Source organism: Falco punctatus, assembly GCF_963210335.1.
Source record: "Falco punctatus genome assembly, chromosome: 17".
Taxonomy (NCBI): domain Eukaryota; kingdom Metazoa; phylum Chordata; class Aves; order Falconiformes; family Falconidae; genus Falco; species Falco punctatus.
This window is the reverse complement of record NC_137597.1, coordinates 2243550-2261082: the sequence shown is the minus strand read 5'-3', so window position 1 is coordinate 2261082 and position 17533 is coordinate 2243550. Positions and strand designations below refer to the sequence as shown.

At 53.0% G+C, this 17533-nt stretch overlaps 1 protein-coding gene across 4 annotated transcripts; it reads left to right on the top strand.

The window, feature by feature from the left end:
* The first annotated feature begins 210 nt into the window (after nucleotides 1–210).
* On the top strand, nucleotides 211–17127 carry LOC308054523 (cryptochrome-1-like). Of its 4 annotated transcripts, none has more exons than XM_080367506.1 (12): nucleotides 211–305; nucleotides 1292–1410; nucleotides 3993–4471; nucleotides 5414–5530; nucleotides 7176–7323; nucleotides 7987–8127; nucleotides 9162–9332; nucleotides 9495–9635; nucleotides 10074–10225; nucleotides 11186–11283; nucleotides 11818–11928; nucleotides 13064–17126. In XM_080367506.1, exons 3-12 carry the CDS (start codon nucleotides 4059–4061, stop codon nucleotides 13153–13155), a joined length of 1584 nt encoding a protein of 527 aa, XP_080223632.1. In that variant the 5' UTR covers nucleotides 211–305; nucleotides 1292–1410; nucleotides 3993–4058; the 3' UTR covers nucleotides 13156–17126. The 4 variants fall into 4 exon arrangements, with proteins under 4 accessions (XP_080223632.1, XP_080223631.1, XP_080223630.1 ...); XM_080367505.1 differs by having other exon boundaries at nucleotides 291–305; nucleotides 1225–1410; XM_080367504.1 differs by lacking the exon at nucleotides 211–305 and having other exon boundaries at nucleotides 573–1410.
* The last annotated feature ends 406 nt before the right edge of the window (nucleotides 17128–17533 follow it).

Below are 17533 nucleotides of genomic sequence, written 5' to 3'. Positions count from 1 at the left end.
GGACGCCTCGCGGGCAGCCGGCGCTGATTGGGTGTCGCTCGGCCACGCCCCCTCAGCGCCACCGTTCGAATTCGCCGCGGAGGGGCGCCGCCATTGGCGGAGCCCCGCGGGCGGGAGCGCAAGCCCCACCCCTTCGCCTGAACAGCTGCCACGTGGGCGTGGCTTGTGCCCCCTAGCCCCCCCGCCCCGCCGGGCGGCCCTTGCGTAACCGCGGCGGCCCGGCCCGGCCCGGCCCCCCGGCCCGGCTGGAGTTGTGTAACGGGGCCCCGGGGCCGCGCCGCCGGGAGGAGCCGCGGGGGAACGAGGTAAGGGGGGGCCGGCCCGCGCCGCTCGCCCCTCGCGGAGCTGGTGCAGCGGTCGCCTCCGCCGCTCCTGCCCTCGCCCCTTGGCCGCCCGTCCGAGGGTCCCCACGGGCAGAGCCCCCCCCCGGACCGACGCCCAGCTCCCCCGAGGCAGGGTCCCCCCGGGCCGTCGTCCCCCTCCCCCCCCCCCCCCCCCCCCCCCCCGCCCCGACCCTCCCAGCGGGCCGGGTCCCCCCCAGCCCCTCGCAGGGGGCTGGGGCTGACACCCCCCCGGCAGGATCCCCCCCGGGCCGAGGCCCCCTGCCCCCCGAGGCACTGCAGGGGAGCACCCGGCCAGGCCCCTCAGGCGGGTGGGTTCTGGGGGGCCCCGTGCCTGCTGCAGGTGACACTGGGGTGCTCTCACCAGCCGCTGCGGCCTGGCTTGGTGCGCAGGCTGGGTTTATGTAACCGAATTTACGCGAAAAATAAAAATAGGCATCCTTAAATCCCGATTAAGGAATTGTTCTCTAGCCTGTCGAATCAGAACCCCTTCAAACAACGATGGCACGTCAACAGCCCCAACCGTGGTTCCAGAGGGCACCTGCCAGGCTGCCCCTTCCCGCTGGCTGCCGCCTGTTTAAAGCTTTATAACTGTGTTCCTGCCCCTTCAGAAGTGGCCGGGCTGGCGGCTGAGGAGAATGTTTGTGGTTTGATTTAACTGGATGATCCAGAGCTCCCACAGAGGGAATTAAACCGTTCAAGGTGCTCGTTCCCGGTGCCGGGCTGGCTCTGAGGGCTGTGAGCCGCTGCCGTCCTCCTCCTCCTCCTCCTCGGGGTTTACACCACAGCCTGCAGGCGCTTGGCCGTCTTTGGCACGGGATCCACCTCGGTGTATATATTTTTGGTCTTTAGGAGCGTTTAAACCTGGCCACTCCTTTCTCAGTGCTTGCAGGAAGAGGAGCAGCACAGCTGGTTGAGGTGGTGACGCTCTGACTTCTCTCCTCTGGCAGATCCCCCCCCTGCAGAGATGCTCGGCGGCGGGACAGTCGTGACCACCGGTTGTGTGCCGTCCTCTTTTTGGGGGGACATGTTGTAAAGACCCCAAAGTGTCAGCCAGGCAACCCTTGAGGTAAGACCTGGTTGTCCAGTTTGGGGTTTTCCCTGCTTTCTGTCCTGGTGTGCCTCTCCTGGAGCGCGGAGCTGTATCGGGTGCAAGGTGCCTTTTCTGCCTGCACTGGTTGAGTTTTGGGGAACGGGTGTAATCCAGGTGAGAGTTAGAACCATGGCAGTGGACAAACCCCAACCCCAGGTCAATCGACAGGCGATGCCCACCCTGCCTGCCCCCCAGCCCCCCGGGGCTCTCCCCGTTCCCCCTGACAGGGCAGGGGTGCCGGAGGGTGCAGGCCCTTGGTGCTGAGCCACCACCGCCTTTCTGACACCACCCGCAGTGCACCAGTGACCCCCCGCTGTCCCTGGCCATCCAGCGCGGGGTCCCAGCTCCCTGCCCGGCCCTGACACCGCTTCGTCTCTGGGTTCACTCCCTCCCCAGTGCACCCCAGCCCCTTTTAGTGGATCCCCTGCTCCCCACCAACTCCAATTTGCCCAGTCCCCTTCACTGGGATCCCCAGAGCTGCCCCGAACCCAGGCCCTGCAGCCCATCCAGGCCCCTTCTAGCTGTGCCCCCCTGCCCTGTGCCCAGTCCCTGCCGTGGTGTGGTCCCACTCCCCACAGCCATGCCCCACTGGTCCCACAGGCGATGCCACCACTGGGAGGGATGGGACGGGCCCCTCCCCACCTCATTGGAGCCCCCCCTGGGACACCCTGGGCTCAGGGCTGTTCCATGGGCTGGTGGGACCCCAAGTTTGGTGCTGCCCTGTAGGTTGTATGGGGCACTGGGCTCAGGGTGACCCCACGGGTACGTGGAGGTGCAGGGCCACGAGCTTGGGCAGCCCCACGGGCTGTGTCCCGACACGGGGGTGTTCCTATAGGCTGCGTGGGGAGGCTCCACGGGCTGCCTGGGGCCAAGGGGCACTGGGCTTGGGGTGATCCTGTGGGCTTTATGGGGCTTGGGGTGGCTCTGCAGACCATGTGGGGCCACGGGGCTTGGGGTGGGGGGCATTGGAGCCCCCGACTCGGGGCATCCCCTCGGTGAGGCCAGCTGGTGCAGGCTGGTCCCATGCTCAGGGTGCAGGGGACTCTTTGGCACCCTCTGCACGGTTTGCTCCCAGAAGTGCCAGCTGGGCGCTCCCCTGAGCAGTGGGAGAGTCACCTTGTTTTTCCCGTTCTCCTGGGATGCGCGGGCGGTGCCTGAGCTGAGGCGCAGCCCAGAGCACCCCACAAAGCCCAGAGCCCCGTGTTTGGTGCTCGTCAGCCCACAGGCTCGCAGGGCTGGCTTCCTGGGGGTTGAGCAGGTTGTGCCACCACCTGGGAGCGCAGCAGGTTTGTCTGGGTGATGCTGCTGAGTGTCTTTGGGGACAGGGTAAGTCACGTTGTCTTCATGAGGCCGGTAAAGCCCTTGGTTGCGGGTTGAGCTGGGCTGAGGCACCTGCTGCAGCTGCCTGGGAGGGTGAGTGGAGCAGCTTGGCTGGAACGAGCTGGAGCTGCTTCCAGGTTGTTGTGTGGTTCTTTGCTGATCACTCATGTCTGTGTGGGAACGCCTGAAAGCAGAAGTCGGTGTGGACCCACCTGGGAGGTGGGCGCTGAGGTTCCCCCTTTCAGGTGGGAGGGAGCGAGCTGGGGAGGTGCTGCCGGCTTTGGCACAGGCACAGGCTGGTGGCTGGGCTGGTGGTGCCGGGCTGGTGGTGCCTGCCGAGCCCCTCACCCAGCAGAGCACCGGCGGTAGCGGGGCAGTTGCTCAGACTCTGCCCTGAGCTGCCCCAGGCTGAGCCCAGACACCCCTCCAGCCTGTCCCCGAAACTCAGCTGAAGCAGTTCCAAGGGGAATAAGCATGTGCTGATCCCTACATCAGCCCTGTTCTGGAAAAAGAGTAGTTTTGTGCCATTATCACCACCCAGCTCTGCTACGGAGAGAGGAGGGCTTTTCTCCTGGCTCTTGGAAGCACCACGCGGGTGCTAGGAAAGATGGATGAGCTGTGGCAGGTGGGTGATCTGGGATATTACGCTCCTGTATCAGCATTGGTCGGGCTTTGCTTTCCCTTGCTTCACCTTGAAGCCTTAACAGTCTTGTTGGTGAGGAAACTTCTGGGTGTCTGCTCCTGAAATCCAGGAAGCCTTTTCGCTGCCAGAGCGAGTGTTGCATTGGGGCTCGGATGAGACGAGGGCTCCTGCGGAGCTGCTCTCCCTGCAGCCCGTTGTGTATGAATTTTGTCGCCGTTGGCTTCCAGAGTGTTTGCTGATGGCCACATCTGCGGGGTTGTAAAATGTTTTTGCAGTAAACGGAGCTCCAGCAACTCTATCTGTTTTGATTCCTTCCTTCTGGTGAGTGCTGTTGGGGTGTAATGTCATGTAGGGATTTAATTTAAGGAATTGAATGACTCATTTAGAGAAAAAGCCATTTTCTGCGGAGCGAGGTTGTGATACTGCTGCTGAATGATGGAACCAGGCTGAGGAGGCAGAGGAGAGTGGTTTGGTCCTGCTTCTGCTTTTCTCTCTCATGAAAACTTATCAAAAAGCAGAAGATACTTGCGATAAAAAGAGCCGAGGGCTGTTTGGAGCTTCGTTCCTAATTGTTAATTGACTTTTATCTTTATAGGGATCGTGTAACCCAAAAGCCAAGGGTTCCCTTCCTCTTTTAGTGGGTCTGAGGAGGACAGCCAGGATGCTGCATCGCACTATTCACCTTTTCCGGAAAGGACTTCGGCTTCATGACAACCCGGCGCTGCTGGCTGCCCTCGAGTCCTCGGAGGCCATCTACCCCGTCTACATCCTGGACAGAAAGTTCATGACATCCGTGATGCACATAGGGGCCCTGCGGTGGCATTTTCTGCTGCAGTCCCTGGAGGATCTCCAGAAAAACTTGTCTCAGCTGGGCTCCTGCTTGCTGGTTATTCAAGGAGAATACGAGTCTGTTCTTAGAGATCATGTCCAGAAGTGGAATATCACGCAAGTGACTCTGGATGCGGAGATGGAACCGTTTTACAAGGAGATGGAGGCCAACATACGACGTCTGGGAGAAGAGCTGGGCTTTGAGGTCCTTTCCCTGGTGGGCCACAGTCTGTACGACACCAAACGGTACGTGGTTGCCCCAAAGAGGTGTCTCCAGGAAGGTTTGTTTTGAATTTAGCAAGTGTCAGGGAGAAAAGGCCAAATATCTTGGTCTTTTTGGATCCTAACACATGCCTCTTGAGCAAGTTGGACTGTCTGAGATGAACGTGGCACTGTTTGCTGGAGAATTTTTGTGTCTTGGTCTGCTGGAACGAAGAGATTTTGCACAGGTGTTAGGATGCTGGGCAGTGATTTGTGCTTAGAGTTGGTTAATTTTCTCCTTTTGGGAGTATAATTCACTTATGAACTTACATTAGTTACTTTTAAACGGAATGGAAGAAATTCATTAACACATTTAATAGGACTTTTATATAAATCTTTTGTATCAGATTTTTTTTATATCTTTCTAATCAACTTTTACTGCTGTCTGGATACACTTGGATCCAAGGTGTTATTCACAGGTGAATGACTGAGGATACTGAAATTAGTAATAACAGGAAGGTAATCGCTAATGGCTAAAACAGCCTTAGCACTCCAGTTCTGGATAGACCCTAATTTATGTACATGAGTGGATGTATATGACTTGCCATCTGTCTGCACAGGTGGTTGCTCACACAGAGCCGTTATTTACTGCCCTGAGCCTGGTTTTTGTGACCTGGCTGCCGGAGGCAGCCCCAGAAGTGCCCTGCACCTCACCCCCTGCCGTCCCAGCCTTGCCGGGCCAGGCGGAGCTGCCCGGCTGGAGCCGCCGCTGGCATCCCGGTCCCATCCTGTTGTCTCGGGTCCTGAGCGTCTGCTGTCAGGATGGATGTACCTTCACCCAGGGAACCTTTACTTGTCAAATCTGTAATTTCCACGTTCAGTTGCACGAACTGGGGCTGTTCCAGTCTGTGCTTTTACTGCCCTATTCACTCCAGCTCCCTTCTTGGTTTAATTATTTATGGTGAAAAGCGATCTTGTTTTATTTAGGATTTTGGACCTAAACGGCGGGACTCCCCCATTAACATACAAGAGATTCCTTCACATTCTGTCTCTGCTCGGTGACCCCGAGGTGCCTGTCCGAAACATTACAGCTGAAGACTTCCAGTAAGTACCAGCCAGCCAGCTGGGAACTGCAGGTCCTTTTTCTCCGGACGGAAGAGCCAGGGCCAGAGGAGAACGGGGTGGTTTAGATGTTGCATTGCGTTACTCCTGTGCACGGAGAGTTACTGATTTTTATGTCCAGGGGATGTGACGCTGCTGTTGGGAGGGGAGAGCCGATGAGAGGTGGCACAGCTGAAAGACTTCAGCTTTTGCAAGGCACATTGAGAACAGCTTTTGAGACCTGTAAAAGTTTAACAGAGGAATGCCTAAGGAATTACACGTCCCCTCCTCAAAGGCATGCTCTAGGTTCCTCTCAAGTCAAGATTTAGGGCAGGAATTGGATGAACCACTATAGCTTGTTTTATGCAGGAAGCTCGGTGGAATAATCGTACTGTTCCCTTCTGGCTTTAAATCTTCTCCCCTCTGCTGCATGGGAAGGAGGGACTGAGCTTGTGTCTCTCAGGACTGGAGAAGAAGCTCAGAGTCAAAGATATCTTATGTTTAGCTCTGCACGAGGGGAGGTCAGTGATCCAAAGGGAGGTAAGACCGGGGAAGGAGAGACCTGGCCACTGGGGACGGGACTGCGTGTACTTGGAACTTGTCAGGTGCCTCCTGCGTGGCCTCAGGACGGTGTTGGTAACCCAGGCTTCCGTCTAGGGGCATCCTGTTAATTCCTGAATGTTGTCCTCGGGTAGTTCGATGACAAGACCCATGTAACTGTTGGGATATATCAGTTCTTGCATTTTTTTTTTTCCCTTGTACTTTTTTTTCCCCCCCCCCCTTCTTTTTTCCCCAATTAGTTTACTTGCGCTTTTTTAAATTAATGATGATGAGAGATAAGTGGTTCACATGCTTCCCAGCAGGCCTGTGTTATGTCAGTGCTCTGAGAGCCCCACTGACCCCTTCCTCTGTAGGTGTCTGCAACAGAGCTGAGCTCGGTTTTCCCCAGGTAAGCAGAAAGCTCTCTATCGATATCCGAGTTCGTTTGTGGGGTTTGAGCAGTCTGCACACCACTGCCGTGTCCTTGAACCTCCTCCCCTGTGTTTTACAGGGGGGAAAACCCATACTCTGGTGCTCCTCCAGCCTCACGGGCAGAGCCTCGGCAGCTGAGGCTGCAGGGGAGATGGGGGGGGTGATGCTCAGAGGTGCAGACGCCCCCCCCACACACACCACCCCCCCCAGTTAGGAGGTTGCAGCTGGGGAGGTGGCACAGGGAGCCGATCTGCCTCCTTCCCTGTGGAACCTCTCCCGGAGCCACCGCTCCTCGGGAGCAGCGTTTGGAGGGTCTGGAATTGTGTTTAGAGTCTGAGGGGGCTCTTGGCTCCCTGGCAGGGATGGATGAGACAGCTGGGGGAGGCTGGAGAGAAGGTGCCTCCGAGCCTCCTTTGGCGGGTGGGAGGTGAGGGGGTGTCTGAGCTGTGGGGGCTGCAGCCGACTGCTCTGGGCACTGGCATCTGGTGGGTCCGTTCCTCTTCCCCCAGCTCAGGCTAGAATTACCCGGAGCGAAGAGGATGAGCTCTCTTCCCCACGGAGAGAGTGCAGCCTGGGCTTTCTGGCTGCGATTTTGTTCCCCCGTGCTCCGGCTGTGCTGTGACAGGAGATCTGGGCTCCCGTTCCCTCTCTGAGTGAGGCTTCTCTTTCACGTTAGGAGGTGTAGGGCCCCCGAGCTGTGCCTGGCTGAGTGTTACAGGGTGCCTGTCCCTGTGGATTTGAAGATCCCCCCGGAGAGCCTTTCCCCCTGGAAAGGAGGGGAGTCCAAAGGGCTGCAGCGCCTGGAGCAACACTTGACTGACCAGGTCAGCCTCGATTTTACGTGGGTGGGGATAGCGGCCCTGGGTGGGCTGAGGTTGGTGCCCACCTTGCCCCTGTTGTGTGTGGTTGTGTCTGGACCTCTGGCAACTGCGCGGCTGTTCCTGCTTGAGCTGAGTTTTTGCCTGCTGGGGCTCAGCTCTGGGCAGCCAAGCCTGCTTTGGGTGCTGGCTGCGATGCTTTACCCACCCCCAGTTTCATAAAGTGCAAAGGACCTTCAGCGTGGTTCTGCGACAGGGAGAGCTGCTCCCCATGTGTCAAAATCACCCGGGGGTAGCAGAGCTCCGCAGCACCCAGGGGCCACCGGGCTCCACAACGCGAGAGTTGCTCAAAGGCTAAATGAGTGGCTGCAACAGTGACACACCACTTTATATTTTAACTCAAATAAACAACGTGGCCTTCGTGTTGGCCTTGGAGGAGGCTGATGTATGTGCAGGTCTTGCAGGAGGGTGGCAGCCTGGTCTCATTGTCCTTGCTGGTGGCTTTTGTGGGAGGATGGGTGGTAGGAATATCTTCCAGGCGTGATGCTGAACAGGCTTCTGTGATGCAGAAGCCGATTGCCAAACGGTGGTTTTTTCCCCCCCCTGTGTCATTATCTGGATGTGTCTCACCTTGTGCTGCCTCAACCTGGCTTTCTGTTTTCATTTTAGGGCTGGGTGGCAAGTTTTACTAAACCAAGAACAATCCCAAATTCGCTGCTTCCAAGCACCACGGGCCTGAGCCCGTATTTCAGTATGGGCTGTCTGTCAGTTCGCACCTTTTTTTATAGGTTGTCAAACATTTATGCTCAGGTAAGAAAATAACGGGTTGTAGTTAAGCAAATCCAGCACTCTCACAAACCTCAGTTTGGCATCTGAGGCTAGGATTTAACACTCGGGTCGTCTTGGTAGGCACCTGCTGTACCCAAAAAATACTACTTTGCTAATGTCTTTTCACAGCATCTGATGAAATCTGTGAAGTGGCTTTATGTGTTGTGTGAAACACCCGTGGATGCATATGGCTTTTCCCAATTAAGTTTTAGAAATATGATAAATAGGGGGTAATGAGTGTGGCGAGGTGCTGGCACAGGGTGCCCAGAGCAGCTGTGGGTGCCCCATCCCTGGGAGGTCAAGGCCAGGCTGGACGGGGCTGGGAGCAGCCTGGGCTGGTGGCAGGTGTCCCCATCTCTGGTGGGGCGGTTGGGACTGGATGGTCTTCAAGGTCCCTTCCAACCCAAACCCTTCTGTGATTTAAGGAGACCTGGAAGCAGCGGGGAAGCCCAGGCAAACCCTCCTAAAATTCAAGGAATTCAAGACACCTGCCTGGTGTTGAAGTGAAGTTTTTGATCAGTTGAGCCTGTTCAAGTAGCTTAGTTTTTAAAATCATCTGTTTTCAGCTTAGACAAGTTTTAACTATAGCATAAGCCAAAACCAGCTTCTGAAAACTTCTTTGATTCTTAAGGAAAAGTGTAGTGGACACCAACACAAGAAAACCAAGGTCTTCCTGAACCTCTTTCTGAAGAGTATCTCTTGAGACATGGCTGAGCCACCTGGATTCAGATAGTCAAGCAGTTAATATGTTAATAAACACATTTTTGGTTTAAGAAATCCCAGTGTGACACCATTTTGGAAGGTAGGTAGGGAATGTTTGTGGTAACACTGAGCTCTAACAGAATTCAGCTTTGGTGTTGAGCGTGTAGCATTGCTTCAGATCTTTGATTTCTTTGGCTTGCCTGGTAACGTGCCATGAAGCCAGCAGTGTAGTTAGATTAATCTTTATTTTACAGGCCTGACACTCACAAAATGAGTGAGAGTGCAGAAGCTTTCACCTCATGTGCCTTTTGCAGGCCAAGCATCACTCTCTGCCCCCGGTGTCACTGCAAGGGCAGCTTTTGTGGAGGGAATTCTTTTATACGGTGGCATCAGCAACACCAAACTTCACCAAAATGGCTGGGAACCCCATCTGCCTTCAGATCAGTTGGGATGAGGACGCAGAGAGGCTCCACAAATGGAAAACGGTAATAAAGATGCATCGCCACAAGTGCTGCCCTTCAGTTTAGGGTTTTTCTGTCGCCCTGGGGCTGGTCCCAGCTGGCTGGTTGAGGTGGGGCTTCCAGCAGCGTGTGGGACAGGTGGAATGCCACGTGTGCAGGAGGGCTGGTGTTCCTCTTCTGCTGCAGGCACAGACAGGGTTCCCGTGGATCGATGCAATTATGACCCAGCTGCACCAGGAAGGTTGGATCCATCACCTTGCTCGGCACGCTGTCGCCTGCTTCCTGACACGGGGGGACCTTTGGATCAGCTGGGAAGAGGGCATGAAGGTTTGCTTTGGTTCTTTGGTTTCTCTCTTCTGGCTGACCTTGGGAAACCCCTGCCAGATGTGAGCGTGGCAGCGGGAGGTGGTGCTGCGCTTCCTTACCGAGCCTTGCTAGGAGTCTCGTGGTTTATGAAATCTTGTGGCCTGTCATTTGAGCCCTTGATAGGTCGTTCCCATCCCTGAGACCTGATGATTTTTGGGTGGTGAAGATAACTTTGGGCTTCAGGTTGCTCTGTCTTCCTTCTGGAAAACTGGAGAGCCTTCCCTTTGAGAAGGGCAGCCCAGACCAGCAGGGTGCTGTGCTTTTAGCAGCGAGCTTCACCTTCATCTCCCACCCATCAACCCCTCCAAAAAAAACCCAATATTTTTTTTTTTAAATTATTTTTTGCAACTTAGCCATTCCAGGGATGCTTCTCTTTCTTTTCCCATCCCTGAACTGCAGGTGTTTGAAGAGCTGCTTCTAGATGCTGACTACAGCATCAACGCAGGGAACTGGATGTGGCTGTCGGCCAGTGCATTCTTCCACCAGTACACCCGGATCTTCTGCCCCGTCCACTTCGGGAGGCGCACGGACCCCGAGGGGCAATACGTCCGGTAGGGCGATGTCGAGCTTCCCCGGCTCCTCGTGCAGCACGAGCTGATGAACTCGTGTCCGTTTGAAACGGATACACTTGTGAAACAGGGGTCCTAGCAATGATTTTATTGAACACATCGGGAAACTGAGGCAGAGACATGCCCATGGTGGCAAGGAGGTGACTGAGCAGGGCACTGTGTTGATTTCTAGCACCTGTCGGCTCCGGGACTGTGTGTGCTCACCAGGCTGACTCCTTTTTCTAAAGGACTTGAGTAAAACTTCCCCCTGCTCCAGTCTGTGGGGAACCAAGTGCTGTGCTGCCAGGTTTTATAGGTGGTCTGGTTAATTTTAGATACTTAGGTTTTATTTTCTACTCTCAATCCTTTTTGCTTCAGAGTCTCAGTTTCCTTATCTCTCAATAAGGTGCTGATGAGCTTTCTCATAAGTAGAGGGTGATTTTACAGCCGACTGGAGCAGGAGCAGACTGTTGATGTCAGGCAATGTCGATGTCCCCACATCTCCCCTTCCTCACATCCTATCTAGCTTTGGGTATCATCAAAGAGGAAGCCCATGCTGACATATCTGACAGAGTGGGACAGAAAATTACTTTCCCATTCTGTAAGACTTTAAGATATTTTTTAAAAATTAATTTGGTTTAGAGATTTGTTGAAATTTAGGATGAAATGTCAGTGAAAATGTTAAAAACCAAAATATTTTGGATGAAGTCAAAACCGAAGTAGTGTTTAAATCAACCCATTTATTCTATGCTGTAAAGTTAACTTTTGGAAGATATCCCTCTGTGGAGGTTTCAGAACATAAACCCAGTTCTTTTGTGCAGAATTAATCAGAACTTTCCCATGGACTGTAGTATCCATATGATCACCAAGAATTAATATGGCATAGGTTGGTTTACACTTCTCTTAAATGTTTGAGTATTTGTCTGCAGGATTATAAAACCCCATATTATTCCTCTTTTGCAGCAAATACTTGCCTGTACTAAAGAACTTTCCCTCTAAGTACATCTATGAGCCCTGGATGGCATCTGAAGAGGAGCAGAAGCAAGCGGGATGTATCATAGGTAATTCATTCGGATACCTGGCTTAGGGTTTTGCTGCTGTTAACTGCCCAAAATAATTACATGTGTGAGATGGAAATGTCACACTTCCAACACAAGTCATGCATTTATTTTCTGAAAATGGATTGATTCAGCCAGCAGTCTACCTTCTGCCAAATCTCCTTTAAGGTTTTTTATTGGAGTCTAATTTCAGAGTACGTATTTTTGCCTCCAGTTCATGTCCTAAAATTATTGGATCGCTCTAAGTTGTTGCAGTTGCTTTTCTCTGGCTCAGATGCTTGGCTGTCTTTAAAGAGTCTCTGAACATCTTGTGTTTTGCTGCTGCTCTAATGCATCTTTGAAGTCTCTTATAAGCTTATGTCTAAATGGTAGCTCGTACTCTTTGATGGAGAGAAGCAGGCAGTTCTGGAGAGTGGGTCATGTGATCTATCTGAGATGCCATTTATTTTAAGAAAAGCTGCAAGCATTTGCTGGGGTGCAAATCCAGTGAAATGTCCTTGATTAGTTCTGTAAAGGTCGCTGTCCCCATGTCCCCAGGTCGAGATTACCCCTTCCCGATGGTGAACCACAAAGAAGCCAGTGATCACAACCTACAGCTGATGAAACAGGTCCGCGAGGAGCAGTACGGAACAGCCCAGCTGACGAGAGGTACGAGATGCTGCAGTGCAGGGGCTGTCACCAGGAACAGGCTCTGGGGGTTGGTTCTGTGTTGATTTCCAGGATGCCTTTCCCCTTGGGTACCAGCCCCCTGCGCTGCTCTTCTAGTTACTGTTAAAATGAAGTCCCAAGAGGGAAAAGTAGAAGTTGAGCAGTGTCCTTCCCCTTCTGGCTGCCCTGGCAGCATGGCAGCTTGCTTCTGCCTGCTGGAGGAACCCCTTCCCCAAAGCAGACCTCCTCTGCCTCCCGTCTGCACCGACAGCCTCCGCGGCCTCAGGTTTTTCAGGTGTATCGCCAAGGTGCACAAATCCCTGCAGCTCTGCCCATGCCTCTTGCAAACCAGAGCGTTGTTGCTTGTCCTTTTTGCCATGATCTACCCTGCCTCGTAGCAGGAATTATTTGAGATTCCCACCGACCAGGAGCAAAAAGCCCTTGAGAGCTGAGTTGCTCTAAGAAATGTACCTTTTGACCTTGTTTCCTAAATAGGTTAAGCATACGCGTAACAAACCGGTAGTTACCAGTTAGGGCTGGAACACCCGAACTCTGGGGGACCCTGGATTAATTGGGTATTTCCAATCACACGGATGTTTCACTTACAGCACCTGTGCTACTAAAATTGAAATCCTAGGGCCCGTGATGAGCTCTCAGCCTCCAGGGACTCCTCTGCAGGAATGTAACGGAAGCAATGGTTTTGTATTTAAGAGCATGCCACAGTAGCCTCTATTATCTATTACACAATCCCAACATGCAGCAGCTGAGGGGAGACTTTAAGTATTCCTGCCTCATTTGCTGTGGTCAGAAGGAATTAATTGTTCCCAATCCTGCATGTACTGATGTATCCAGGAGGTTGCACATTGGTACCTTCCAGGTGTAAGCGATGTATGCTGACAGTTCTTCTGCAAACCCTGTGGTGTAGAGGAGTAAACGTTGTGATGGCTGTTGGAGATAGGGAAAGGCAAAGTCTGAGAATCAGAGTCCCCTGCTCCCGGCGTTACTTTTGTTGCCTGTAAAGAGAAGCATTTTCTGGCGTGCTTTGTAACTTCACTGGCTGTTGTCATTGCTGGGCTATTGCACTGAAGTCAGAGAAAGACTTGCAACCTTTAATTCTTCTTCCCTTCTTCTGTAGATGATACAGATGACCCAATGGAAATGAAGGTAAAACGTGACCACTCTGAAGAAAAAGTTTCAAAAAGAAAAGTGGCCAGGATGACAGAATAAACCAAGTTCCCCTCAGGGATTATCTGTTGGGAACCAAAAACCGGCAAAAGGGGAGAGCCAGAGGCCAGCTGAACTGGACAAACTGTACTCAGGACTTTGCCCTGCGGGTGGTGACTCCTGCTTGTAAACTGGCCTCCAAAAAAAGTGGTGTATCTTCAGGTGTTAGCGCAGCTATCTTGAATGAAATTGTCTGTGAGTGGCTTACAAGCAGTTTGCTGCAGCTGTAGGGTAAATTCAAGAGGTGACTGGTTTTAACAGGACATGATGCTATAGTATTGTTCAAATCCACTTCACGTTCGTGCGTCTGTATAAATAATTGTAGTGATAAGAACTGGTCTTTCCAGCTTATTCCAGCAGATAAATGTTGGTTGAAGAATATATGCACATTAATGTGATTGTGCATTAGTGTTAAAAGCTTGATTTGCCTGTGTTGTAGAGACAGAGGCTTAGGGATTTTCAGATACAGTTTTTAAATTCACAGTGTGTGCTTGCAGTGCCCTGTTTGGGGAGATAAAGCAGAATGCAGCCCCTTGTGGGGTTGCGCGTCGTTCTTATGACCCAAATGGGACTTGTTCTGCATGCTAAGGGCAACGTTGCAAAACATCTCACTGAATTAGGGCTGATGTATGACTTTGCCATAACTCACCTTCTTGGCTAATTCCTCTAGAACTGTGGGGTAAATATTATTTCTATCATGTAGCACATGTAAAAAGTTATCCTTTCGTTGAAATGTCTTGTTGTGAAGTTTCACAAGGCTGGATTAGTCAATTATCTTTGTTGTGGTTGGGGTTTTGGTGGGGGTGGGGGGAGTGGAGTGGGTTTTTAATCATTGTAGGTACTATTTTTAGTTTTAAAAGAAGTAAAAATTATTTCTGACGTGAAAAATGTAAGGTCACTAGAGCAATGCATTATCACAGTTGGCATCCATCTATCCTTTTTGGAAGCCTGGCTGCAAGGCAGCTCCGGGACTGTCAGACGGATGCGAGAGGCTGGCAGCGGGCTCATGGAGGTGCTGATGTTACTTGTCATCTCAGCTCTTCAGCAGAACTAGTAATCTGCAGGATGGCAAGGATGAGAGGCAGCTGTGGAACCCTTTGTGAGAGGGAGAAGGTCAGTGCAGTGCTGGTTACTCCGGGGAAGACGGCTGCTGCTCTGGAGCCTCCCGGCACCCATCCCCTTTTTAGTTGGGTTCCTTCCTGTGCTGAAAGGGAGTTGGTGCCTCCGTGCCTGCGGTGCTGTCAGCCGGTGCAGGCGGCCGGAGGAATGCAGAACTGGTTCTTGCCTCGTGTTTTAAGACAGTCATTGCCTTCAAGCCCAAAATGGGCTGGACTCTGGTTCCCTCAAACAGTTCTACCTTGGAGTGCTCTGTGTCACTGGAGTTCCGTTGTGAGTCCTGGGAGCCGCCTGGCAGAGCAGCAGACAGGACCGTCAGCAGCTGCCGAGTATCTTTTGCTGTTCAGCATCGCCGCTAACGTTGTGGCACAGGAGATGTGTGGTCTTTTGTTACCAGCTGGGGTTTAACCATGACAAATCCAAATCGTCCTCTCAAAGAGAAGACCGGAGTAGCATTTAATGAATAAACAGCTTGTCAGTTCTGCACACAAGTATCTGCTTTCATTAGACACGCAGTGAGCTCAAAGTCAAACCCAAATGGTGCTGGATGAACAGGCAGGAAAAGGAGACACAGTTGAGCTGGGCTTCCCCAAACTGCATCAAAATTGATGTGTGAAGTCTGTGGGTCTGTGTTGCAATCTGGGGGAAGCTGAGTTATACCTCACTCAACATGTTTGAATTTTGCACAAGGAAAAAATTATGAGTATGAAAAAACCTCCGAGAAATAGTTAGTTTAGTTTCTTATAAATGAAAAAGGCAAAGATGTATCTTTCTGTTAACAGAGGCTGGAGTACTTTGCCAGTTCACCGGGAGCTTGAAAGGCTTGACAAGAATTGCCTAAATCTGAACAAACCTGAGGTCCCCAGAAGCCCAGCTGGCCTCCTCTCGCAATAAAAACTGAATGGTAAATTCTTCTTGGGAACGGAGATCCCGCTGTGGGCAGGATCGTACCACAGAGAAAACAAGCGGCTTGGATCAGCAGCTCCCATCTAACTGAGCAAAGCATCTGCAGGGCACAAGGCTAAGGGATCGACTGGTGAACTTTAAATCACTTTTCAGAGACTAGCTTCCTTTGCTTTTAAGAAAAAAGATGGAGTTTAGTCCTAATGGTGCATGTCTTCGATGTATTCCAGGTGAGAGGCCAGCTTCTGTCTAAATGTGCGATTGCAATGTACTGGCCAGAACATCACGTGTCTGCTGTGGAATAGTAAGAACTTCTCCACAGAGCTTTCACCTGCCTGCCCTGGAACCAGTAACGTCCGTGAAGTGTTTCCAGTCCAGCCAGACACCAAACTTCATTCGTTAGGCTACCCAGGTGGGAAGGGAGGGAAGGGGAGAGAAAAAGCTTCTGACCTGTTAGAGGGGTGACTCCAGGTGATGGGACATTCACCGAACTCCTGTCTGGGGACATACAAGCGTGTAGGAATCGCTGTAAGTAGCTGCAGGTGAAGTCCTGCCATCTGGCACAGCAGAGCGGGAGGAGCCGCGAGCTTGGCCCCTGCTTTGGGTTAGAATATGTCCATCCCATCGAATGCGTTCGCATCTGGGGGTACTTCCACTTCAGGCTGAATAGGTGATAGAAGTTTGGGGTCTATTGGGGTTATTTTCATTCGGGTAGAACATCAACTTTATGGCTTAGGTGAATTCCCAGGACAGCACCTGCTTTAATTATAAATTAATACAGCATGGTGGTGGGTTGGCTGTGGCTGGCTGCCAGACACTGACCAAGCTGCTCTCTCACTCCCTCTCCTCAACAGCACAAGGACAGGGAAGAAGATGAAAAAGCTCAATTCATTGAGCCAAAGACAGGGACATCGCTTATCAATTAGCATCATGGGAGAAACGCTTGACTTCGGGGAAAATTACTTGAGTTTATGCAAATTAAAATAGATGTGGATGGTGAGAAACACAGACAAGAATTAAACTACCACCTTCCGCTCACCCACTCTTGTTTCCCAGGCGCAGCTCCACTTCTTCACCCCCAGCTCCTCTCCCTGCCCCGAGCAGTGCCGGGGTGATGGGGAAGGGGCGTTGTGGTCAGTCCGCGGCAGCTCCTCTCTGCCACTCCTTCCTTCTCATGCTTCTCTCCTGCTCCAGCATGGGTCCTCCACAGGCTCTGTTTTTTTTTTTTCAGGAAACCTGCTCCTGCGTCAGGTTCTCCACCCCTGCAGCCCTCCCACTACCGCAGTCTGGATGTGTACAGCAGCGCCAGGGGACATTTTGCCTTCTGACTCGCAAATCTGGGCAGTTTTGGCTCATTCTATTGCTTGGGGTGGAGGGAAGTAATGGGAGATTATGGTCATGGAGTAAAAGAGACAGGACAGAATACAAGAGGGTTTTTCAGTCTGTTCCAAAAGAACTTAAAAATCAGTAACAAGAATCTTTTGAGTAGTTTTGCCAGGAGCAAAGGCAGCAGTTTAAATCCCAGTGTCACCACCACGTCAGCCATGTCTCCAAGGCATGCTACTCTGGAGCAGAGGATCATGCCAAGGGACCACGGGGAGCTTTCTATGCACCAGCAAAGCTGAAAAGCGAGGGGAGAGGGTGACCCAGCGCACCCCAGAGTGGGAAGCACTGAGCCCCGGCCAAGCAGCAGCTCTGGCTCCACATGAGTGATGCCAGGAGTGAGGGTGGCCGAGCCCCACCATGTCCAAGCACATCCCCCTGAGTGCGGTGAGCAGGGCACAGCCCTTCATGTGGCTGTTGGCCCAGGGTGTGCGCTGTCCCCCTGACTGCTGTGAGAAGCCACCTCCAGCCATGGCCATTGCCCCCAGCAGCACTCGTGGCCATAGCCCCCAGGAGTGGCCATGGCCATCACCCCCAGGAGTGGTTGTGGCCATCGCCCCCAGAAGTGGCCATGGCCATCACCCCTAGGAGCACTCATGACCATCGCCCCCAGAAGCAGCTGTGGCCATCGTCCCCAGGAACACTCATGGCCATCACCCCCAGAAGCGGCTGTGGCCATCGCCTCCAGGAGGGCCAAGGCCATTGCCCTTGGGGGCAGCCGTGGCCATCGCCCCTAGGGGCAGCCGTGGCCATCGCCCCTAGGAGCAGCCCTGGCCATCACCCCCAGGAGCGGCCATGGTCATCGCCCCCAAGAGCAGCCGTGGCCATTGTCCCCAGGAACACTCGTGGCCATCGCCTCCAGGAGTGGCCATGGCCATCACCCCCAGAAGCAGCCGTGGCTGTCACCCCTAGGAGCACTCATGACCATCGCTCCCAGGAGCAGTCGTGGCCATTGCCCCCAAGAACAGCTGCGGCCATC